This window comes from Rosa chinensis, chromosome 5 (genome assembly GCF_002994745.2).
Source record: "Rosa chinensis cultivar Old Blush chromosome 5, RchiOBHm-V2, whole genome shotgun sequence".
Classification (NCBI taxonomy): domain Eukaryota; kingdom Viridiplantae; phylum Streptophyta; class Magnoliopsida; order Rosales; family Rosaceae; genus Rosa; species Rosa chinensis.
In genome coordinates, this window is record NC_037092.1 from 15,492,268 (window position 1) to 15,515,126 (window position 22,859).

Consider the following 22,859-nt stretch of genomic DNA (forward strand, 5'->3'; position numbering starts at 1 on the left):
TCAACCAGAGAGTTAAAAACTGAATGATATTCTTTTTCTAAGAAGAAATTAAGAATAAACAAGTGAAGGATCAAGAATAGAAACCACAACAGCAATCTTGAAATTGGCCGATCGATGATAAATACAGCAGTCACCTTTTCAGAGATTTCAAAGTCTCAAACGGCAAACCAGATCAATGCATCAGAATTAGAAATTATTTGTCCTGTACTGAAGAAACACGAGCCACTCAGATAACATTAGCCAAAAAAACACGTACTCCAGAGCTTTGTAATCCATAACTTTGTCATAATAGAGACCTAAGCAATGACAACTTTTACCCACTTCCAAAATCGATTGATCACTAAACTTGAAAGCTAAATACAAGGGCAAGGAGCAAGTAAATATATATGGAGACCAAGAGTAGGAAGGATTTCAAGATACCAATTGGAAGTAGACAGAAAGAAATAGGGATTTTATTAAACATAACGCCTACTTGAAAATCATTTATATATAAAAACCATCCAGTAATACCTACTGTCAAGGAGAATCCGCTAATGTCAAAACCCTTTTAACATAATCTTCCCTGTACTACTCTCCATACCAATAATGTACGTACGTTATATATGAAAAACAAGTCCGTGCTTTAGCAACATCTCCATTCTACATTTTAGCACTATCATTGTCCTCTGTGAGACTGAAGACCACCATCAGAACCAATTACTTGTTGCACGACACTGAGAAGAAATTACCGCCAGCATACTTTGGAGTCGTTGCCTTTTATTTATCAGTAGCAGGTTTCTTTCCCTTCTTTGCAGGGTGTGGTCTATCGCTGTGGGCACCCTTCTTACCATCTCTTACAAGAGAATACGAAGTAAGCAATGGCGAAAATCTGTAAAGTTTCAGTACGTTGTCTCACCTCCGCTTGAGATGCCCTTGTATTGGAACTTCATCGTTTAACACAAGTGACAAGAAAATATGGATGCAAAATCTCTCATCTATTACTTGAAAAAGGTCCCGCAAAAGTTCTCATCTACTTGTAATTACAACATCTAGTCACACACTTACACCCAACCATTTGTGTCGAGAGAGTAGAGATAGAGAGGGAAATGCATTAGATATAAACTGAAATAAAATGTACCTGTAAGTCTGTAACACTATAGCAACTTGGTGGATGAGACACTTGGAACACCCTTCTAATTCTTTTACCAATTACAAAATATGACCGATTGAGCTAGATCGACCTATCTTGTATGTGAACATCCTACGTTAAAGTCAGATCGATCAGTTTTAAAACCCAGTTCTCTTGTTGAATAAGATCACATTATCATAAAAGAAAAATGTTAAATGCTAATCCATCTGGTAAAGGTTTTGGCTCAAAACTTAAACCTTAGTTAGCGCGCTTTTTTATGAGCACTTGGGCAAACATGGAACCAGCGTGTATGTTAGCAAAACCCTGTATGTCTCTACTAATTTACGCCGCCGCAGGGATATAAAGTTGGTTTTTCTTTCTTAAAAAAAAAAAAAAAATTGATTTGGAGGGAAAAGAAAGAAGAAGAAGAAGAAGAAATGCCAGTGGCAAGACCTGAAACGTCGGATTCGAGAGTCATTGCTCATGTAGACATGGACTGCTTCTACGTTCAAGGTTCCTTAATTCTCCTCCCTCAATTTCTCTCTTTTCTCCCTATTAGGGTTTACAATTGCGTAAAATGGCAGGGATGAAATTCCGATTTAAGAGAGACCCATATCAATTTTCTGGTTGAAGCATATATCTTTGTGGTGCCCATTTATAAATTTTGTAGCTTTTGCTTCAGAAGATTGAAAACCATGGGATTTTTTAGTGTTTTTGGAGTTGTGTTCATTATACTCTTAATCTGTGATTGTAGGTTGCTATGGATTCTTGTAATTCATCATTGTTTCTTCTTTTAGTAAGGAAATTTACATTCTTGATTTGACTGGAGGATGGAAATCCAAGAGATGACAACTAATCTAAGCAAACAAAATTCTAAATGTTGAATTTTTTGACACACTAATTTCATTCTCGACACTGATTGCATTGGGAGAATGCCTGGATAATTTTTACTTTTATCGGCTAATGTTGGTAGACGGTTCATGGGTAATGACTGACAATGTTGGATACTCCTAGTGGTAGAAGTTTTCTTCTCTGATTGCCCCATGTTGGTGATATCAAAAATGTATTATGCAAACTAAAACTGTGCTTTACTTTACAGTGGAACAAAGGAAAAATCCGGAGTTAAGGGGCTTACCTACGGCTGTGGTACAGTATAACTCATGGCAAGGTGGGGGCTTGATTGCTGTCAGCTATGAGGCCCGGAAATATGGTGTGAAGCGGTACGTATATGCACTAGTCCTTTTTTTTTATTTGTAGACAACCGTGTTTTGGTTTTGTCTGAGACAACAATGATGGCATGTTTTGCAGTTCAATGCGAGGTGCTGAGTCAAAGCAAGTCTGCCCACAAATTCAGCTGGTCCAAGTCCCAGTAGCACGTGGTAAAGCTGACCTGAACTCATACCGGAATGCTGGTTCAGAGGTCTCTATTGTTCGAGAGACATCAATGTTTTGAAGTTTCTTAGCATCAGTAATCCTCATAGAGAATTGAACTAATGGTGAACTTCCCTATTTGTAGGTGGTTTCCATTTTATCAGGGAAGGGTCGATGTGAGAGGGCTTCAATTGACGAAGTGTATCTTGACCTTACTGATGCAGCAGAAACCATGTTAGCTGAAGCTCCTCCAGAAATCTTGGAAGCAATTGAGGAGGAAGCTCTCAAGTCACATGTTTTGGGACTCGATAATGAGGTTTGGTACAATGCCTTTGGACATGTCAATACGTTTTCTTTATGTATTTTAATGCAACCCTACATTTGCATTATCAATTTGAACTCCAATATCTGAAGGGTTGAGAGATATATTCTTTAATTATACAAAAATTTGTCATGGGGTCCTTTATAACATAATGTGATATATCGGTGGTTTAGTTGATTTCTTTAATTGTGTGCATATATGGAATGGAGAAGCATAATCTATCAAAAGTTCACACAATGATCCTGTTTCTTTCATTTTCCTGTTGTTTTAAAGATCCATCAGTTTGCAGAACACAACAACATAATAGTTAGCCTAGATACCATAGATAATTCCTTTGGGTGGGGTGTGTGTTTATAATTTTCAATTTTTGAAATCTTATTGGAGGTAGAACTATTAACTGAGCGCTGCAAGAAAAGAGATATTTAGGAATGGTTTCCAGTAGGCCTTCACGATAGAGAGAAATTGCAATTTTATTTTTGTTGTAATCATTTAACTGAAGTTCAATATTCATTACATCACTATCCATTTTATATGCAAATAAGCATCTAGCAATGGCAACTTTGGTTCCACTACTTTTAAGCTTGTTCATTTTGCATGAGTAATAATTGTTACACTGAAATTGGTTTTGACTCAGGAAGGCAGTGAAGCCAAAGAAAATGTGAGGAAATGGCTTTGCAAAACCAATGCTGATCGTCGTGATAAGCTATTAGCTTGTGGGGCTCTCATTGTTGCAGAACTTAGGTTGCTAGTGTTGAAGGAGACAGAATTTACTTGTTCAGCTGGCATTGCTCATAATAAGGTAGAAATTCAAATTGTCCTATGGTTCAAATTATTCTTTTTCTTTTGCTTATACTGACTATCTTGTGTGAAAGACACCTACCTTTATCAAGAATTTGGTTGTTTTTGGACTCAGCTCATGTGTACTTTTGTTATCAGATGCTGGCTAAACTTGCAAGTGGTATGAATAAACCTGCACAACAGACTGTTGTGCCATTATCATCTGTGAAAGGATTGCTAGAGTCCTTGCCAATTAAGAAAATGTGAGTTTTTTTATGTTTGATCCAGAATATAAAACCCTTGTGTCAAATTGATATGCCATAAAGTCACTACAATTTGCAAAAGAAGAATGCATAGTTAAGTAGCAATCTTTACGTTCAGGAAACAGCTTGGAGGAAAGCTGGGGAGTTCCTTACAAACTGACCTAGGTGTTAACACTGTCGGAGATTTATTGCAGTTTTCAGAGGAAAAGCTACAGCAACGCTACGGAATCAATACTGGGTAATTACCTATCATTGAGTTTGTAATTTCTTCTGTGGTATTATTTGAAATTTTTTTTTTTTACCTGTAATTTTCTTCATTTGACCACATTTATTGTACATTTGAAAATTCTTGTTCTCAAGGCTAAATATGATCTGAAAAAGCACCTCAAACGTTCATAATTACTATTATATTTTATAGCTCGTTGGGGTAACTTGTTCAATAGCTTGTTAGGATCTCATTTCTGATCATTATTCATGGTGTCATTTCCGATCATTATTCATGGTGCAGTACCTGGTTATGGAATATTGCAAGGGGGATAAGTGGGGAAGAAGTTGAGGGGCGCCTTCTTCCGAAGAGCCATGGTTCTGGGAAGACATTTCCAGGACCTCAGGCTTTGAAGACGATTTCTTCTGTAAGTGATTCTCCTCAATAGATTAGTACTGTTTGCAGTTGTTGGTGTACGATCTTGCCATCTCTTGTGGCGGTGTAAGGAACATATGTTAATTCTTGAAGATATCCTCCTACCTGGTTTCTGTCTCGTTTTGCAGGTTCAACACTGGCTTAATGAACTTTGTGAAGATTTGAGTGAACGTCTTCAGTTGGACTTGGATGAAAACAAACGTATCGCTCATACACTAGTTCTGCATGCCAACGCATACAAGGTACCTATCTATTTTCTAATTTGAACCTCTTTTATCCTGTCATTTTGTTCTCATGAATTTAGATTTTAGTATATGTTTTTCACTTTTTGTTTTGTTTTGTTCTAATCATGAGTTATCCATCAGGCCAGTGATTCAGATTCACAGAAGAAGTTCCCTTCTAAATCTTGTCCCCTTAGGTATGGGGCTGCCAAGATACAAGAAGATGCTCTTAATCTCTTTCAAGCTGCATTACGTGAATACTTGGGTTTATTCACAGCCAAAATCCAAGGAAGTCAAAATAACCAATGGGGAATAACATCCCTCTCTGTTTCAGCAAGTAAAATTGTTCCTATACCATCGGTAAGTACACAAACTTGGTTCTTAGTGTGTTGTGGTTGGTCCAGCCATTCTTTTTATCAATTCCACAATCCACATAGATTTCTAGATTTCTCTCTAGTTTTGGTCTCCTAAATATACACAGAAGTGTAGAATGATTTAAAACACTAGAACAGGAAATTTGCAGTTTGTACTTGCAGAACCCTTAATATGATATGCCAGATTTTGATACTTGGTCACTTTTTCTTACCCCTTAAAATACTCAATAAATCTTATGATCATCATCTGCTGGTTGGTGCTGCTGCTGCTGAAAATAAATTGCTTATCTAATTAATAATCTAAATCATGAATTTTAGTTAATATGTTACAAATATGTAATCTGTCAGGGAACAGCTTCAATTATGAAATACTTTCATGGTCATCAGCCATCCTCTTCGACAAAGCAATCACAGGATAATTTCATTGAAGAATCTGCGCCTCCACCACCTTCAGGTGTTTCTAATCTCCCAGTTGCTTTTGTATTTTATCCTACTGTTGCTTGTTCTTTCACTCTGAACAATGACTTGTGCATACAGGTAATGAGAACTACTTGGAGCTGAATGTAGATAAGCCACAGATTGAGTTACCTTGTGAAGAAACTACGATCAAGTATGCTGTGCCTAGTTTGCATCAACTGGAAGACAAAAACAATTTGTTGAATGACCAGGTATTTTTGTTATTTTTTTCTTTTTTGAGTCATCATTTTGATCAGCTGCAACTCAACTCGTGGAAATTTTATATGATGAATATTAAGCAACCATAATGTATCAAATATATACTATAGGATAGAATTTTCTTAGATGCAATTTGTGTTTTAATTACTATACTGGGGTAGTATTCAAATATGTATATCTGTATGTTATCATTGTTATGGATTTACGAGATTCATATTTCATATGAATTTGCTTCCTAGTAAGGGTATAAGAAATCCAAGGTCTGGCACTTTTCCTTGTGGAGAAAAAGGAAGCTCCTCCCTTGTGATTTTTCTCCCAGATCTTAGCTCCCATTCTCCAGTACTTTGTTTTTGCCAATCGTCTCAGTAATAAATTTAGTTACTTTTCCATCAAATTGCTTCACCGGCACATAATAAGCCCTATTGGTATGTTGACTCTTCTGTAAGATATGATGGATATGCTATGTGATGCTGACTGCATTCATTTGATTGCATGATCTCATGATTCATACATAAATTTTTCTGCTGGGGAATATGCTAATAATGTGATACTCTTTCATGTGCAGAATCCGTGTTCTTCTTTAAAAAATCAAGCACAAGATGAATTCATGCGAGAAAGTTTACCCTTGCCAACCTCAGGTATTATCCTGCACTGAATATCACTCTTGGTTATCCCACATATTTTCCCTTCCACCCTATAACAAATGGTACCTACGTAGGGAGTGAACACTTCTCAGGAGTGAATGAAAGTCAGCTAATGAAAAATTCTTGTGGTGAAGACCCTTCTGTTAAATTGGCCATGCCTGGTTTCAGAAGATTGGAGCAGAAAAGGAAAACAGTGAAAAACAAGGTACACATATGCCTTTTGATCATATATTTAATGGCCTTAGTTTTTGTATCATATTGCAATGCTGTCATGAAAATGCAACCTGAACTTAATCTATTAGGAAATACTGGATATTTGGATTCTTTGTACACCAAGATAACGTATCTGAATTTGAATTGACATCATTCATGTAGTGTGTATCGGGCAATATTAGAACAGCAAAAAGCAAGGGAAAATGTTTAGAACTTTAAGATCAAGTAACATTGGTATTAGGCCAAAGAGCACGTATCAAGCAATTACTTGAGGGTCGAGTAGTAACGGGGAAATTGATGAGCAAAAGTACTATGCAACAATAGCAGTTCTCTTCATGCTTCATAATAGCGTGCATAATACTTTTGTTGACTTTTGGTTGATACTTTGTGCAGGGAACCTCTTCAATATTGAGATTTTTTAAGAACCAAGATCCATCTTCTGCTCCAAAAAAGCTAGAACATGTAGAAAATACTGAAGATGCTAAAACGCTGCTATCTGTTGGTAAGTTCAGTGTCCCATCTCCCCTTCTCCTTCTCTCTTTCTGTTTTTAATGTTGAGTTATTGTGCAGGCCCTCAGTCTAGAAGTGATAGTTCTTTGGATCATAATCAATCAGAGTTGCCAAAAGCAGGGCCTTTCGAAGAACCTGGGACTTCTAGTGCACCTAGTTCATCTCAATATGAACAAAGAAGGGGAGTATGGAGTTTCAATACTGACGAGATTGACCCCTCTGTCATTGATGAGTTACCACCAGAAATTCAACAAGAAGTTCGTGCCTGGCTCAGGCCTCACAAGCGGCAAAATGTAGCGAAACGGGGTTCTAGTATTGCCGATTATTTCTTACCCACAAGTCTATGATATTCTTATGTAAATAGGCGTTATATATGTAAATCCAAGTAATTTGTACAGAATCCAAGAACGTTGGAGCTTTGTTATGCAAGAGCTTTCTCATGGCAGCATAGATAATGAGGTTTACGCTGTAGAGCAGAAAGTGAGATGAATCATAAATTATATTTGTCATTAAAGATAAGGATGTTGCACTATGTCAGTGATTCCTGCAGTTGTATGCTAATTATTGAACCCTATATAAATCTTGAACTTGAACTTTGTGCATCTGTTTATTAAACGATGTTGTCATACTCAAATTGTTTAGACATGATGATCCTTTTTATTATGTTTATTCCTTATTTAAAAAGAGGAGGTGAGTTTCGAACTTGAGATCTTTACCAAATTGGTTTCCAGACCGAAAACTAAACCCGATTGCCCATTCAAACCGGTCCGAATGGCGGACCAAATTAAAAACGGGTCGGTTTAAAGGGTTTTGGGCTTTGACCCGTCCGGACTTAATACGCACCCAGCTTTGTGCGCAAGACACCTGCTTTATTTCATAGAGAGCTCTCTGTTTCAGATTTTTCCAATCTCGAAACTCTTGCTTGCTTCTCAGACCATCTTCGCCATTGTCGAAGATCCACCTCTCAGGTCAACTTCTCTTCCCTCTGACCCATATATATGTGTATATAAAGCTTCAATTTTGTTTATATTGAATCGTTCTTCGTCAATGGTGTGTTTGATTTGATTGGAAAAGCTAAGAAACTATGCGAAATTCGTACGAGTCTTTGAGTTTTGGGTTCTACGGAGAAAACCCAAAAGTGGGTTCTGTGTGCTTTGTCAATCAAGTTGAATTTTTGATCCTCTGAGAAGAATTCAGTCATAAAAGAATGAACTTTTTTTGTTTGTTTGTTTAGTTTTGGACGTGGTGTGTGATTAGGGTTTCAGTTCGGTACAGGAGTGTGATATTTTCTTTTCGGATGTTGAGATTAAGTGTCGTTTAGGGTTAAGTAGGGAATTAGAGGCAGGGAACACTAGAAAAGAAGCGGCTGAGTCTAATTAAGCTTTAGGGTTTAAGTATGGATAGTGAGATTCAGGTTGCTTACTTGTTTTTAGGTTGAAGTTTTGAAAATCAAAGTTCTTGATAACCTGGTTTATTGGCTTTTATTGGATTCTATTCCCTGTGTCACACTTTATAGTCTGGAGGTTGTCTGTGCTTGAGCTCTCCTTGTTCTTGGTCTAGTGCTTTCTACTGCTTGGATTGTGTGCCTTTCGGTGAATATAGGAAGCGTTGGTAGTTGAGGGATGTTCTAAAAGGATTACAAATACGTATGTGGATTACATGGAAAGATAAATCAATCAATACTGCATCAACTTCAAATTTAAGTCCAAATACCTCTTGTAACGTCAAGATAGTGAAGTTTTTATTCTGAAGCGTAATGTTCATTAGCTTATTGTTGCGCACACTAGTTATTGAAGGGTAAATCTTGTAAATATTGTTTGTTCTTATTTTGGCAGAGTTCAATGTTTTCAGTCATTCTGTTTAGAAAACAATGCTTGCAGGATTGAAAAATGTGAAACAGAAGCTTTAGCCATTGGTTCAAATGGCTTGAGAGTTCTTAAAAGAAATGGCCTAGTGCCTACGGATGTATTCATACTTTGGTGGAACTGAGTTAGCCTTGGTTCCACTGACATGATGAAAACCAGAGTTTCAGTGATATAGCTGAAGGATGCTCCTTCCACCACTCTTTCTCTATTAATGGTGTCTGAAAATCAAAACATTGGCCATTATTTTGATCATTGGTTTTTATCTGTTGTCTTGTTTGATTATTAACATTTGAAGGTGTATTTGGCTCACTTCTTCCTTGCTTCTCCTCATTGACCAGTGACAATGTTAACTGGTGGTTAATTTTCAGCTGGATAGTTTTACTCGAGTTTTGTTTTCATTATATTGATGCAATCTTTTCCTTAGAGTTCTCTCATATAAACTAATACTTTTTTTTTTTCTCTTTTCCCTCCACATCTTCTACCTTTACGGTTGGTTGGAAGAGCCACCTGAATATATATACCATCATTCTTTGTGTCAGTATTTTTCTTTTCATCCTAAGAAAAGGATTTGGGATCTAATTTATAGTTGTTATGGTTTGGTCAAAGAATTCAAAACTGTGTTTTATCCAAGAATCAAGATGTCATATATATTTGAGAAAAGATGATTGCTTAGCAGCGGAAGTTTGAGAGTGGTTTCATACATATACTGTTTTATGAAACTTATGATTTAATTGATGCTTTATTGACTGGTTTAACTTTTCTGAAGACAGCATTAGAATTCCATGATTTAAAACAATTTTTCATTTTTACAGTTAGTTTTTTCATGAATACAAACTATCAATAATTTCATGAACACCGATGTTCTCATCCTTGCATGTAATTGTGTATTATACATTTCTTGTACACTGATATTTCTTATATTTCGATGTAACTTCTCAGAGTGATATAAGATGTCTCGAAGATATGATAGCCGTACAACAATCTTCTCCCCAGAAGGCCGTCTCTACCAAGTTGAGTATGCCATGGAAGCCATTGGAAATGCAGGAACTGCAATTGGTATATTGTCAAAAGATGGAGTTGTGTTGGTAGGTGAAAAGAAGGTGACTTCCAAGCTCCTTCAAACCTCTACATCAACTGAGAAGATGTACAAGATAGATGACCATGTTGCATGTGCTGTGGCTGGAATAATGTCTGATGCCAACATCCTTATCAACACAGCTAGGGTTCAAGCACAGCGCTATACATTTTCTTACCAGGAGCCAATGCCGGTTGAACAATTAGTCCAATCTCTCTGTGACACTAAACAAGGCTACACACAGTTTGGTGGGCTCCGTCCATTTGGTGTTTCATTTCTATTTGCAGGCTGGGACAAGAATTATGGTTTCCAGCTTTACATGAGTGACCCAAGTGGAAACTATGGTGGCTGGAAGGCTGCAGCTATTGGGGCAAACAACCAGGCAGCACAGTCGATGCTTAAGCAGGACTACAAGGATGATATAACAAGAGAAGAGGCTGTTCAGCTTGCACTGAAGGTGCTCAGTAAGACAATGGACAGCACTAGTCTGACCTCAGACAAGCTTGAATTGGCTGAAGTTTTCGTATTGCCTTCAGGTAAGGTGAAGTACCAGGTTGTCTCACCGGATGCACTGAGCAAACTCTTGGTCAAGAGTGGAGTGACACAACCCGCTGCTGAGGCCTCATAAGTTATCTTGTTCTGATTCTAATCAGCTTTCGGAAAATGCTACATTTGGCTTGTACTTTCATTTGTATGACTTTCTAAAAAGACATGATGGAATCTTGCTCTGTTTTAAGTTCACAACTTTTAATTCCTCCAGGTATTCACTTAAATTAAATCCTGATGAAATTCAGTATGAGGATCTGTTTTATTTGTGGGTTTTTTGTCAGTATGTGCTAAACGATGCTTCAGTTGTAGAAAAGTTATACTCCTTGATGAAAGTTTTCATTTGAATTGATGCTAATCCTACGGCTTTCATTGCATGAATGTGGAACAACATAGTAGAATTTTCGCAAACACAATTTCACACTTAGATGTGCTTGTGATGTGTTCATCAAGTAAGCTTCATGGTCTTGGAGGTTGGATTGGTTGTGTATCTTGGGATAAATTCAAAAACCAGAAACCTAAAATGATTGAAGGTGCTTTCAGGTTGATAATACCACATGCGCGTCCACGGTTTTCTTCATGTCCATGGTCCTTTTCCTTTTCCTTTTTCTTTTTCTTTTTCGTCATCAGACTTCTAGTTCTATCGACTTCGCATTGTAACCCTCAAGTTTCAGTTTATTTGTACTTTGCCACCCATGAATTCAATTTTTTCTTCACACTTTACATGCAAGGCAAAAATCGAAAAAATTAAAAAAAAGATAAGAAAACGACTACCATATTTTATTTTTGTATTCAGTCTGAAGTCCTTTCTAAATGACTACATTTTCCTCTATGTCTATAAATTAATCATAACAAGGGTGGTCTTTATTTTATAATTCAAGTAGGGATCAATTTCAGTTGCCAATCACATGAGAAAACGACTTCATTTCTATCTTTTGCTTTTTTAAATAGTTCAATACTTCCATACCAATCCACCTGATCCTTTCAACTTCAATAGGGGAAGCTAAGCCAAATGTACAAAATTATTAAAACTGTATAATTCTCAATGAGATTGTATATTTGCTTTTAATTTTGATCAGTTTAGTTCTGATTATAATAGGGGCTTATGTTGTAATTTTTTTTCCTCTTAAAAAAAAAAAAATGAGACTATATAATTCTCGATGAGACTTTTAGAGGTCTTTTTTTTTCTTTTATAGTGAGGAAAGACTTTTAGAAGTCTTTGGCTTCATGCCAAAGTAATTTTCTTTCATATTGTACCAAAAAAAGAAGTAAATTTCTTTTACAGAAAGTAATTTCTATATCAAGCACAGTATCTTGACTACAAAACTAATAGTGTTTTACTCTTGTTTACTTGCAAAAAGGGGCTTAAAGAAGCAACAAATAAAAGTGAGGGGTAAATATCAAAAGCCAATAAATATGGAAATCAAATATAAACTAGCAGCAAAACCCAGGGACGCAAATACAATTAACTCCAGCTGCGGTATTTAATCTTCTCTTCTTGGAAGTGAAGGAAGCTGATTTGACTGTTGGTCATATATAAAAACCCAGGAGCCTATATTCTACCTTATTAGTTTCTTTATATGAATGTGATGCTGAAGCTAACTCTGAGGACTTAGCGTTTTCACCGAAGAAATTTAGATTCTCCTCCATGTTTTAGCATCTGGGTAAGCTTCAAAATCTCTTCTTGTTCAGTGTTTTCAATCTTGTTGGCTTATGGAATATTGGGTTCGTGTTGGTTTTGTGTCAATTTGAGTTGAACTGAGCTGATATCTTTTCATTTTCAAGCTGCATTTCTGTCATGGATGATGAACTTGTTGCTGATAACATATTGCCTTCCTTCTTTAGTGCTTTGAATCTGAATCTTTTATTGTTTTCAACTTGTTTGTGGAAGGCTTTTTGTTTATGTATTTTTTATTGACTGGTTTTTGGCAAATATGTATAGAAATGGATTGGAGTATCTGCATTTTTCATCAAGGTCTGAACTTTTTGTTTGTGGGATGAAGAGGAAGTCTCAAACTTTACTGATCCAAATAGTATTTGTAGAGATTTGGACATCTGGGTAAGTCGAAATCTGATTTTTCTTTCAGAAACAGAAGTTGGGCTCCTTTAGATTCAAGATTCTAGTTAATCAAAAATCAAATGCTGAGCCATGGGCTTTGGTTGTCAACAATAACACAGAGGTTAACTTCAATGCGGTTTTGTATATTACCTTTGGCTCTTTCAATGAAATTGGGTCTTTGAATGCTTTGCCTCAGTTAGTGGTTTCTCATGTCTGTATGTTAGAAGCAATGCTACAGTAGGAAATGTAAATATTTGATACAGCTGAATGTTTTGTATTCCAATTTTCTACATTGAAATGGTATTCATATAAGTTTCAATTTTTCAGGGAACATAGTAAGAAAAAAGAATGACAGTATGTTTATGCCAAAGGGATAATAAGCCCAGTCTATGATTTGTTTGGAATCCTTTGCATCTTTATCTTCCCATACTGGCATCACTGGACAGCAATGCTATCAAATTAGAGCTACAGAATTAAGTCAACACTCATTACATGTAATTAGAACTGTATTCTTCGTCACCTAATAACTCTACTATCAAAATGCAGGGATTGTTGGAACTGCTGAAAAGGTCGATTGATCTGCGGAATTATTTGGTGTTTTCATCTTAACATATACTGAAAGCACCTAATTGGACAGTTTCTGACCATTTTCAGTTTTGGGGTTTCACCATACAACAGTTTTACAATGTCATTGTTGTCAAAGTTGCGGTGCATCACGGTGGATGTTACTGGTACATTGATAGCTTACAAGGGGGAGCTTGGTGACTACTATTGCATGGCAGCCAAATCCGTGGGGCAGCCATGCCCTGACTACAAAAGGATGCATGAGGGCTTCAAAAATGCTTATAAAGACATGGCCAGCAAATATCCTTGTTTTGGGCATGCTGCCAAAATGCCCAACATCGTATGGTGGAAAACTTGTGTCAGAGATTCCTTTATCAGAGTAAGATAATTGAAATACCATTAGATGTTTTGGTATGACTGCTTGTGAAAGCTAGCTTCTTTCTAATCATTGTTTATCACACACAAGCTTTGGTAGTACTTGCATGTCTTTGGAGGTTCTGAATGATTCACAGAATTTGATATCTGAATAATGAAAACAACATCCCCCTTAGCAGCATTGTGTCGATAAAACAGTCATCAGCTATTGAATTTGCTTCAATTACTTCCTTATCATGCATTATGAAATGGGATTTCTTGTTTTGGTAATAGGCTGGATATCATTATGATGAGGAGACATTTGAGAAAGTGTTTCGACGCATATATGCATCCTTTGGTTCCGCTGCTCCTTATAGCATCTTTCCCGATTCCCAACCATTTATGAGATGGGTCCGTGAACAAGGTCTTATAGTTGGAATTGTTAGCAATGCAGAATACCGGTATCAGGATGTTATTCTTCCAGCCTTGGGTTTGAACCAGGTAAATAGCTCCGTTATTCAGTAAGCAGTATCTTGAACTTCCAAGTCTAATGATAATGTTACGTGATCCATGTTACGGATTGAACTAAAATCCTGATTGGATGTGAAGTGAAATATTTGAAGTTATACATGCATGTGCACGCATCGTTATATTGACAGATAATAGTTTGTGAAAATGGCTTGCACGCTCCTATTTTGAACCACTGATCATGATGTCATGGAGTCACTTTCACTTAAATGAAAACCACTAATTATACTTGAAGCAGTCACATACATTTCTGTTGGGATGACAGTACTGTATACATATATGCACATCAATCCCCTTGGGCGATAGAGAAGGATTTCTTTTATGTTCTAATTTTCTCCCCTATATGTCACCATGATAGTTTATCTCAATTTTTGTTCAGGGATCTGAATGGGACTTCGGTGTGTTCTCTGGTCTCGAAGGTGTGGAGAAACCAGACCCAAGGATTTATGAGATTGCGCTTAAGAGGGCTGGGAACCTAAAACCAGAAGAGGTTCTGCACATAGGGGACAGCATGCGCAAAGACTTTGTGCCAGCAACAAGTATTGGGATGCATGCACTGTTATTGGACAGGTTTAAGACATCTGATGCTGAGGAATGGAGGAAATCTGGTGCGGTTGTGCTTCCTGATTTGGAAGCAGCAAAAGAATGGCTTACTTCAGAGAAGTCAGCATGCTGAGGGGCTTTTTTTACTGGAAATGCGTTGTAATTTAACTCCGTTTGATCAATCGAACTTTGTTGACTACTACTTGACAGCAGTTCTGTTTCCCCAATTTATTTCTATAGAATAACTTCACCTTACTTTTCTGGTGTTTGATTGGGGTAGGAAAGATGAAACCAGCCCAGAACATGATTCATTATAGAAGATATGTTCTGAGGTTCCTGCAAAGAGATTTAGCCTCCTGCTTTCTCCTAGCAAAATCTTATTTTATTTTCTTTGATATTTTTTTTTCATTTTGATATCGCTTGGATCTGCAGCAACCATTCCTTGATGAATCCAAAAAGAAAAGCGTTCATTAAGTCGAAACGACAACCGTGCATTGCAAAGTCGCATTCTCCTTTGGTTGGCTCCATGTTCCTTGTAAATCTGAAATAATTGCATAATCAGATAATCTTTTGCTGGTTCCCTTTCCAAACAACTAACAAATATTTTAAGCTCTTAATCTCTTTGGCTTTGTGGACAAGGGATCTCTAATATCCACCCAACAACCATTTAAGATATTCCTTGAGATTCATATAGTGTGATGGTGAATCAGTCACGTTAATAAAGCATCCTCTGTGATCATTACATATGAAATGATTAGGTGACCCTCAAATTTGGCACCCATCTTACGCTTTCCTTGATTTTATATTATGACAATAAGCAAAACCCAAACATCTCCTTTTCAACACAAGGATGAGAAAGCTAGTGCCTTGTATTCATTTACACGATCAGCTGAGTCACATCGAACTCATTTTCATCTTAAAATTATAATTTTCAGCAATTATTTTTTTTAACAAAAATTATACGGTGTATAAACGCATTGGTGCATAAATGTCGGTTAATCTTTATAACAATAAACTAATTTTGACCAACGGTTGAGTGATGATAAATTTATCTACAACAAACTTCATCAAGTTGGTCTACATTTAGATACATCCAGAGACTACCAGACCTTTTTCTTTCAATATTCATGTGTTTTTGTTTTGATTCTGATTTAAGAATTTTTTTTCTTTAAACTACAGTCTTTGTGTTTTTCTTTTTGAGAGGGAATTGTTTCAGTTTTTAACAACATTGAAAACTAAAGAAATGGGACCAATTCCAACCACCAATAGGGACCCCAACGTTGTGGGGACAAGTACAGAGACAAAGCTCACTTGGGGTTCTACAGGCCTTTAGCTCTTTGCTTCTTGTCGCTGTAATTGCCACTTCTGCCTCAGCTTTATGCTTATTCTATTGGCTCTCCTCACCTTTTTACAGGCCCTCTCTTCTTTTCCTCTTCACCTCTCTTGTGACTTGTTCAGAGTTTCAGAACCTCCAAAGCAAATGCAGCCCCAAACCCACAACACCAACTTAGAAAAGCATCCATCTTTGAGAAGAAGAACAAGAACCCATTTGCATGTGCACCCATTTTTCCAAAGATTAATGCTTTAAAGATCTGGAATGGACTCTTCAACCACTTGGGTTCAGAGTTAAGTTCATCTCTTTTTCTCTGAAACCTTTCTCTTTCCTTCATTTTCTGTACATTTTGCACGTTTTAGTGGGTTCAGCGATGGTTCACATCTTCAAGGTGTGACATTTTTGCATTGTGCAAAAACCATGCTTTTAAATTCTGGGTTGTGATGAAGATTGGAGAATGTTAGTCTTTGGCTGCTCAAAGATCTCTGAATTAGGTCCTTGTTGTTTTTCTGCTTCTGGGTATTGTTGTGCTGAGTGTTAGCAATGAAATTAGGTCATCAGCAGAGTGATTTTGATGCATCCCTTGAGGAAATTTTGAATGGGAGTTTCAGGAAATTTACATCTGGTTTATTGCAAAATGATCCGGAGTTATCTCCAGGCCATAGCTCCAATGGGAGTAGTTTTCGGAGGTCGAGTTCTATTATGTCCACACATAGTTTATCAGGCAATTCAGCTTCAAGCAAGTTTGCTCCTTCTAAAAGAAGAGTGTTCAAGGGCTTAAAAGACTATTCTAGGAAACTTGTTGACCTGGAATTGTTCACTCATAGTCTTGAGGATTGGGTTTTGGAGAATTCGTGTGAAGATTCAGCCAATGGGGAGCAGGCTTTTAGTGCTCCCTTTATGATGGATGAATTGCGCAAGTTGGATTTGGCATTGGAGGGTGTTTTGTTTCAGCAACTACTGCGAATGCCATGTTCGAGTTATGGTTCAAGTGGTGCAAATGAAGATGAGTATCTTGCATTGGAGGACTTCCTTCATGCCATAGTGAGTGGTTTATGGCATGCATTTTGGCATAAAAGAGCACAACCACCAATGTCTGTATCTTGTCCACGCGGTCTTGGATCAAAATTTTATACTGTGGATAAGGCGATAGCAAGGGGAAGGCTTAATGAGATGAGTGGTTTGGCTTTGATGTCGAAAAATGGGAGTGATCAACAAGTTCAGTGGGATCAGATTATGCAGTTTGCTTTATTTAAGCAAGATATATTGGCAGGTAATGAGTTGAAATTATCGTCTTCCATTATTTGTGAAGCCCTCTTTTATGGTTTTCATATACTTGTTTCTAGGAGTTTGAGCAAGACTAGACCTGCAAATAGCAGTTCTGTTTTTCTTTTGGTTTTAGATTCAAGGTATGGAGGCGTAGTGAAAGTAGGTGGTGATCTTAGCAAACTTGAATTAAACTCAAGTAACCCGTACAAATCTGTGGCTGAATGGATAAAAAATTATGCTGAAGTCAGTGTTTCGCCAGTGGACCGGATATGGAACAAGTTCGGAAATGCAAATTGGGGGGACCTAGGAACCCTACAGATACTTTTGGCGACTTACAACTCCATTGTGCAATGGAATGGACCACCAAGGAAGTCAATTGCCTCATTAGTTTCAGATCATAGCCTTCGTCTTCAGAAGCGTAGGATGGAGTTCTGCCTCACTGAGAATGAGATTGGTCTAGTTCCGTACCAACAATCTAGCCACCAGCAAGGACAAGGAGAGATTGTTGAACTTGAGCAAACTAGTAGTCGAGCTTTCAAAAGCAAAGCTTCACGTTTAAATCTCAAGCAGGGTGAGGTATTGCTACTGGAGGATCAACAGCAGGGTCAGAAAACTTTCCAAGTACAGGAGTCTCTGGTAGGAGGGAGCCATTACTTCTATAGTGCTGTTTGTCTAGATTGTCCGACAGAGTTGTTGACTTTATATGTCGGTGCCCATCCATCCAGACTTGAACCATCATGGGAGGATATGAGTCTCTGGTACCAAGTACAAAGACAAACAAAAGTACTAAACATCTTTAAGCATCAAGGAATCACAAGTAACTATTTGCCGGAAATTTTTGCCTCTGGCAGAATTTTGCATTCTGGTCCGTGCCAGAAGCAGGCCCCCGGGGGTCGATGTGATCACCCGTGGTGTGGGACTCCTATACTAGTGACATCTCCAGTCGGTGAACCTGTTTCATATGTTGTTTCTCAAGAAGGCCCTCTTTCTGCTGAGGAAGCAATTCGCTGCTGTCGAGACTGCCTAGCTGCTCTAAGAAGTGCAGCAATGGCGAATGTCCAGCATGGTGATTTGTGTCCAGACAACATTATTCGGGTTGTTGGTGTACAAGGTGCAAGAAACAATGTTCTCTATGTTCCAATATCATGGGGTCGTGCAGTTTTGGAAGACCGGGACAGCCCAGCTATAAACTTGCAATTCTCTTCATCTCATGCACTTCAACATGGGAAACTTTGCCCATCATCAGATGCAGAAAGCCTTGTTTACCTCATGTTGTTCATGTGTGGGGGAACAATGCAGCAGCAGGATTCAATCGAATCTGCATTGCAATGGAGAGAAACAAGCTGGGCAAAGCGCTTGATCCAACAGCAGCTTGGTGAGGTCTCAGCTCTTCTAAAGGCATTTGCTGATTATGTGGATAGCCTTTGTGGAACACCATACCCCGTTGACTACGATATATGGTTGAAAAGATTGAGCAGGGCTGTGGATGGTGGAGCCGATAGAGGTAAAATGATTGAAGAAGTAACTGCTACATTGAGATTGAAGGATGTAGCCGAGTCCTCAGGAACATCTGGAGGTGGTAGTTGATTTTTGGGGGGTTGTGTTGTTGTAATTACATTTCAACTGCATTTTCTATTTTGCAATATTGGATTGTAAGATCTAGAGTTGGCGTCTTACCTGGCATTGTGACTGAGTGCAAATGTAAGAATTGTTTTGTTCATGAAAGATTGAAACCCTTGTTCTTGGTTCTGGTCTGTTTCAGTTGGGCACAAAAGATAGCCCTTTAATGTAGGAGTACCCCAGCTCTCATCACTGCATAAGGTGTTCTAGCTTAAAAAAAGCAGACTGAAAAAAGAAGCGCGTAATAAAAACTAAAAAAATCAAAACTGGACTTGACACAGGAATTTTTTTTCGGTATATTAATGTACCGATACATTAAGTAGACTTGATTTGATATAGAAGTGGACTGACTCTATATATTAGTAAGCCAGCTTAACTTGATCTCGAATTAATCTATCTCTGTATCGAGTTAGTTTACATCTATACCAAATTAGTCCTTCTCGATGTATCGGTATATTGTAATTTTCACCTAGATTTAAGTGTTAAAGTGAGCAAATACTTTTGTACAGTAAAAAAAAAAAAAAAAACTTAACATTTATTTTCATAGAAGAAAATTGACCTTATCAGCCAGAGACCAAAAGGACCCAACTAGACAGACATAGTATCCACCCGAATCAGCAAAACCCTAAACCCTCAAAGCTGTTTAGTCATTCCCTAATAGAAAGTTTCAACCTTTTCCCTGAAACTGTTTTCGCTTTCAGTAATTTGAAACTTTGTGTAAGTTCTAAAGGCCACCTCTTTTGGGTTGCACTCCATTTGTTCGATGAAATTCCTCTTCAGTCTGTCTACATAGTACTGATGCTCTGAGCACTGCTAGTGCCGATATGGAGAATCACAGCAAAACCCAGCTTCAAAGTTTCCTCAAACATCTTCCTCCTGTTGAGTTCTGCTGTGTTTATGGGTCATCACTACACCCAAATCGTGACAATGCCAAGGTTTGTGCTTTGCCTCTATCTTTCTCTTTGCTCATTTGACATTTGGTTTTTACTTAAATGCTAAAGTTTGAATCTTTGCTTTGCATTTGTGAATTCTGGGTTTGTAGTCAACAATGGTGGATTGCATTCTTGGAGTATCAGATCCCCTACAATGGCATTCTGAGGTTAGCTTTAGATTGCAACTCTTACCTTTATGTTTCTTCTGAATGTTTCAAGAGTTTCTCATGGTGTTTTAGTTCTTTTGGTGTGTTGTACTACTTAGAATCTGAAAGTGAACAAGGATCACTATGCCTCTTGGATGTCGCTGCTCGGTGGGGCCAGACTGGTATGCTCTGTCTCTGTCTCCGAGTCTTTATCATCTTTGAGTTTGATTTTATTTTCATTGACTTGAACTGTATCCCGTGTTAGGTTACTAATGTTGCAGATTACATAGGTGTGGGAGTGCACTTCAATCCTTTTGTTAGTTGGAACGACAAGGTATTGATCACTCAACTACTTGTATTTTTAAGAATAAGCTATTATTTGGTGTGTGGGAGCTTTATGGTCCTGCTTTGAACTGATAGTGTGTTAGTATTTTGTTATGCATTCTGCAATCTTTTGAATCGACAGAATTTTTTGAGGTTCGTCTCATAACTACTGTTATTTGCAGATGTTCAAGTATGGGGTTGTCAGCATGCACGACTTGGTGCAGGACATATCAAATTGGGAGAGGTTCTACTTGAGTGGCCGGTTACAAAAGCCGGTACGTTGTTTGTACCTTATATAGAAGGAACTTCAGTTTTGTAATTCGCCTTTATATTGGTTTTAGTTAATGCCTCATTTGCACTACTGTCTAGTTTCTAGCCTTCTAGGTTCTAGCAGCACCTATAGCACTGCATGATGATGATAAAGTATTGGATCTTGATGAAGTTGTAGTAACATACTTGGAAAAAATCCTTTGGCTGATTTGATATAAACGATTTTACCTTATTGAAAAATCTTCAAGCACTAGACATCCGAGCCTAATGGAAACTCCTAATGGAAACTAAGTGTTTTCTATCACATGCATCGTAGTGTTATAATAAATATTACTTTGTATAGTATGTCATGGGGTTAAAAATTCATACTTGGATTGTCTCATATAGTACATGGCATGATGCTCTATTTATATCTGAACCTCATGTTTTTGATATGTTGTACAGGTTCAAATAATTTCTGATAATTTGAATGTTGGAAATGTAAACTCAGTTAATTTGAGGGCTGCAATAGCTGCTGCTCTCCTTCTTTTGCCATCCAAGTTCACTGAGGTCTGATTCTTTGTCACTGCTCATTTTTGTTTGAGTTTTTTAAGTTTTATAACAAATTCTCTATAATGCAGGAGGATCTGTATGCCAAAATATGTAGCCTCTCATATATGGGTGACTTGCGTATGCTCTTTGCAGAAGACAGAAATAAGGTAAGCTCATATACACCTTACATAATCTACAAAGGGAAAGCAACAATTGGCAGGTCTTCTAATTGTGTACCAGAGTAAAATATAACCTTTCATCTTGTTTCATTTCTTGCTCTACTGCAGGTGAAGAAAATAGTACAAGGGCAATTTGAGTTGTTTCGGTCAATGTATAAGCCATTTATTCAAGAGTATGAGACTAATGAGTTGTTGAGATACTCATTGTCTGGAAATCCTCCACCAGTCCTTTCTCAGGTCTATTTTGATCCTTCCATTGTCAATATGAAGATGATACAAAATTATATCCCCAATTTACTATAAACTTTAGACCAAGCTGAACGTGCAACCTCCATCAGTCAAATCCTTGAACATGAGGCCTAAACTCAACCATGAACTCCAGCATAAACACTTAATTTATGAATCTATATGTACTCTCTATTTGTTTACGTGTTTTCAGTTTCCTGTTAGTTAGTTTTTTATTTAAAAAAATGAAAAAGAACAAAAGAATTGCTAGAACCTTTCGTTTTATACTGCATGCTGTACCCATGAAAGTTGAATTCAGTTAAAGTGATACTTATGTGCATCTTTGATCGTCAGGAAACACTTTTAACCCCAATTACTTTACCCAACAAAAGGTTGATTTTATGGATCTATGGAACTTGTTTGCTTTCAAGACTTCTGTACAGTCACTGTTCATAATTTAAGAAGCTTAAGACTTTTTTATTTTTTAATTATTTTTTTTTATTTTTTGAGAATAGAAGCTTAAGACATTATTCCCTCTTTAAACAGGATTGTGATTTATCAGCAGCTCGATCCCTTGTTTCTTCTCTGCCCCCACTGGTCAGAAGCCAAATGGGAGTGAAGCTTGGAGAAAAAAAAAGGCTGTGCGACTCTGGTATGAACTTCAACTCCTACACATTCTCTGTGAAGACAAAGGTTTCTGAATTATTGATCTGAACTCAGAGTAATATGATTATATGTTAAAATGTTTGTAAGTACAAATTCTTGTGCCAACATCCATGAATATGTGGTGTGATACTGTTTGACTCAACTAGGATGGTATTATACATATGATTCTTGTATAATTTGAAGTCAGTTTATTGCATTCATCATACTTCAATTTAATTCAATTGCAGGTCGAGTTATTAACGAAGTTGTGATTGGCTCAAGACAAGAGGCTGCTCAATGCATGCAGACAATTTTGAAGCGAAAGGTAATGGTTTCAAGTGCAAGACAGGCTGTCTCTGGTCTGCTGGCTGTTGGTGGTGTTAATGGCATGAGATATCTTGGTGCTAAAATGCGCAAGGCTTGGAATTCGTGGAGATGATAATGTACGTTTCTTTTTATTTCTTTCTACCAGTTTTAGTGTGAGACTAGTTCAGGCATATAAGAGGGTGTTTCAAGCATGATCAATTGGTCTCATTCCAAAAATAAATTGTTATGAGGAAGAAGCAAATTTTGTATGAAACATATATCACACTACAAAAGAAGCAAAGTTGTTTACGCCTATTCCTCTCCAACTATCCTATCTTTTTTTTCTCAAACTATCGGCTCAAATCTTTAGCTCCACCCTTTTTTCCTCAAAAGTTTGGTTTCGTCTAATGACCATATGAAAATGAAG

At 37.4% G+C, this 22,859-nt stretch overlaps 4 protein-coding genes across 8 annotated transcripts; all 4 read left to right on the top strand.

Moving 5' to 3' along the window:
• The first annotated feature begins 1,476 nt into the window (after nucleotides 1-1,476).
• LOC112165260 (DNA polymerase eta) lies at nucleotides 1,477-7,714 on the top strand. Of its 2 annotated transcripts, XM_024301728.2 has the most exons (16): nucleotides 1,477-1,621; nucleotides 2,208-2,328; nucleotides 2,417-2,528; nucleotides 2,625-2,795; nucleotides 3,436-3,600; nucleotides 3,738-3,841; nucleotides 3,960-4,079; nucleotides 4,350-4,473; nucleotides 4,610-4,723; nucleotides 4,847-5,062; nucleotides 5,425-5,530; nucleotides 5,614-5,744; nucleotides 6,317-6,389; nucleotides 6,470-6,600; nucleotides 7,002-7,110; nucleotides 7,179-7,714. In XM_024301728.2, the coding sequence occupies exons 1-16, from the start codon at nucleotides 1,546-1,548 to the stop codon at nucleotides 7,463-7,465; spliced, it is 2,160 nt and encodes a 719-aa protein (XP_024157496.1). In that variant the 5' UTR covers nucleotides 1,477-1,545; the 3' UTR covers nucleotides 7,466-7,714. The 2 variants fall into 2 exon arrangements, with proteins under 2 accessions (XP_024157496.1, XP_024157498.1); XM_024301730.2 differs by lacking the exon at nucleotides 1,477-1,621 and having other exon boundaries at nucleotides 2,280-2,328; nucleotides 2,417-2,487.
• A 216-nt stretch (nucleotides 7,715-7,930) lies between these two features.
• LOC112165266 (proteasome subunit alpha type-4) lies at nucleotides 7,931-10,873 on the top strand. The gene is made up of 2 exons (XM_024301744.2): nucleotides 7,931-8,086; nucleotides 9,923-10,873. Exon 2 carries the CDS (start codon nucleotides 9,934-9,936, stop codon nucleotides 10,684-10,686), a length of 753 nt encoding a protein of 250 aa, XP_024157512.1. The 5' UTR covers nucleotides 7,931-8,086; nucleotides 9,923-9,933; the 3' UTR covers nucleotides 10,687-10,873.
• A 1,166-nt stretch (nucleotides 10,874-12,039) lies between these two features.
• On the top strand, nucleotides 12,040-15,042 carry LOC112165264 (haloacid dehalogenase-like hydrolase domain-containing protein 3). Of its 4 annotated transcripts, XM_040519430.1 has the most exons (6): nucleotides 12,040-12,268; nucleotides 12,547-12,663; nucleotides 13,210-13,232; nucleotides 13,342-13,606; nucleotides 13,876-14,082; nucleotides 14,489-15,042. In XM_040519430.1, exons 4-6 carry the CDS (start codon nucleotides 13,349-13,351, stop codon nucleotides 14,783-14,785), a joined length of 762 nt encoding a protein of 253 aa, XP_040375364.1. In that variant the 5' UTR covers nucleotides 12,040-12,268; nucleotides 12,547-12,663; nucleotides 13,210-13,232; nucleotides 13,342-13,348; the 3' UTR covers nucleotides 14,786-15,042. The 4 variants fall into 4 exon arrangements, with proteins under 4 accessions (XP_040375364.1, XP_024157509.1, XP_024157506.1 ...); XM_024301741.2 differs by lacking the exon at nucleotides 12,547-12,663; XM_024301738.2 differs by having other exon boundaries at nucleotides 12,041-12,268; nucleotides 13,210-13,606.
• Nucleotides 15,043-19,296: 4,254 nt separating this feature from the next.
• Nucleotides 19,297-22,814, top strand: LOC112203917 (phosphatidate cytidylyltransferase, mitochondrial). Its single transcript, XM_024344815.2, has 10 exons — nucleotides 19,297-19,809; nucleotides 19,917-19,973; nucleotides 20,072-20,134; nucleotides 20,218-20,286; nucleotides 20,459-20,551; nucleotides 20,991-21,095; nucleotides 21,167-21,244; nucleotides 21,365-21,493; nucleotides 22,028-22,133; nucleotides 22,375-22,814. The coding sequence occupies exons 1-10, from the start codon at nucleotides 19,699-19,701 to the stop codon at nucleotides 22,563-22,565; spliced, it is 1,002 nt and encodes a 333-aa protein (XP_024200583.1). The 5' UTR covers nucleotides 19,297-19,698; the 3' UTR covers nucleotides 22,566-22,814.
• The last annotated feature ends 45 nt before the right edge of the window (nucleotides 22,815-22,859 follow it).

Excerpts from the sequence above, each read along its gene's own strand:
- LOC112165264 (XM_040519430.1), top strand. The coding sequence starts at position 13,349 with ATGTCATTGTTGTCAAAGTTGCGGTGCATCACGGTGGATGTTACTGGT. Across the intron at positions 13,607-13,875 it reads TCAGAGATTCCTTTATCAGA|GCTGGATATCATTATGATGA; the intron begins GTAAGATAATTG and ends TTTTGGTAATAG. Across the intron at positions 14,083-14,488 it reads CAGCCTTGGGTTTGAACCAG|GGATCTGAATGGGACTTCGG; the intron begins GTAAATAGCTCC and ends ATTTTTGTTCAG.
- LOC112203917 (XM_024344815.2), top strand. The coding sequence starts at position 19,699 with ATGGAGAATCACAGCAAAACCCAGCTTCAAAGTTTCCTCAAACATCTT. Across the intron at positions 19,810-19,916 it reads CAAATCGTGACAATGCCAAG|TCAACAATGGTGGATTGCAT; the intron begins GTTTGTGCTTTG and ends CTGGGTTTGTAG. Across the intron at positions 21,245-21,364 it reads TTGCAGAAGACAGAAATAAG|GTGAAGAAAATAGTACAAGG; the intron begins GTAAGCTCATAT and ends GCTCTACTGCAG.
- LOC112165266 (XM_024301744.2), top strand. The coding sequence starts at position 9,934 with ATGTCTCGAAGATATGATAGCCGTACAACAATCTTCTCCCCAGAAGGC.
- LOC112165260 (XM_024301728.2), top strand. The coding sequence starts at position 1,546 with ATGCCAGTGGCAAGACCTGAAACGTCGGATTCGAGAGTCATTGCTCAT. Across the intron at positions 3,842-3,959 it reads TCCTTGCCAATTAAGAAAAT|GAAACAGCTTGGAGGAAAGC; the intron begins GTGAGTTTTTTT and ends CTTTACGTTCAG. Across the intron at positions 6,601-7,001 it reads GGAAAACAGTGAAAAACAAG|GGAACCTCTTCAATATTGAG; the intron begins GTACACATATGC and ends TACTTTGTGCAG.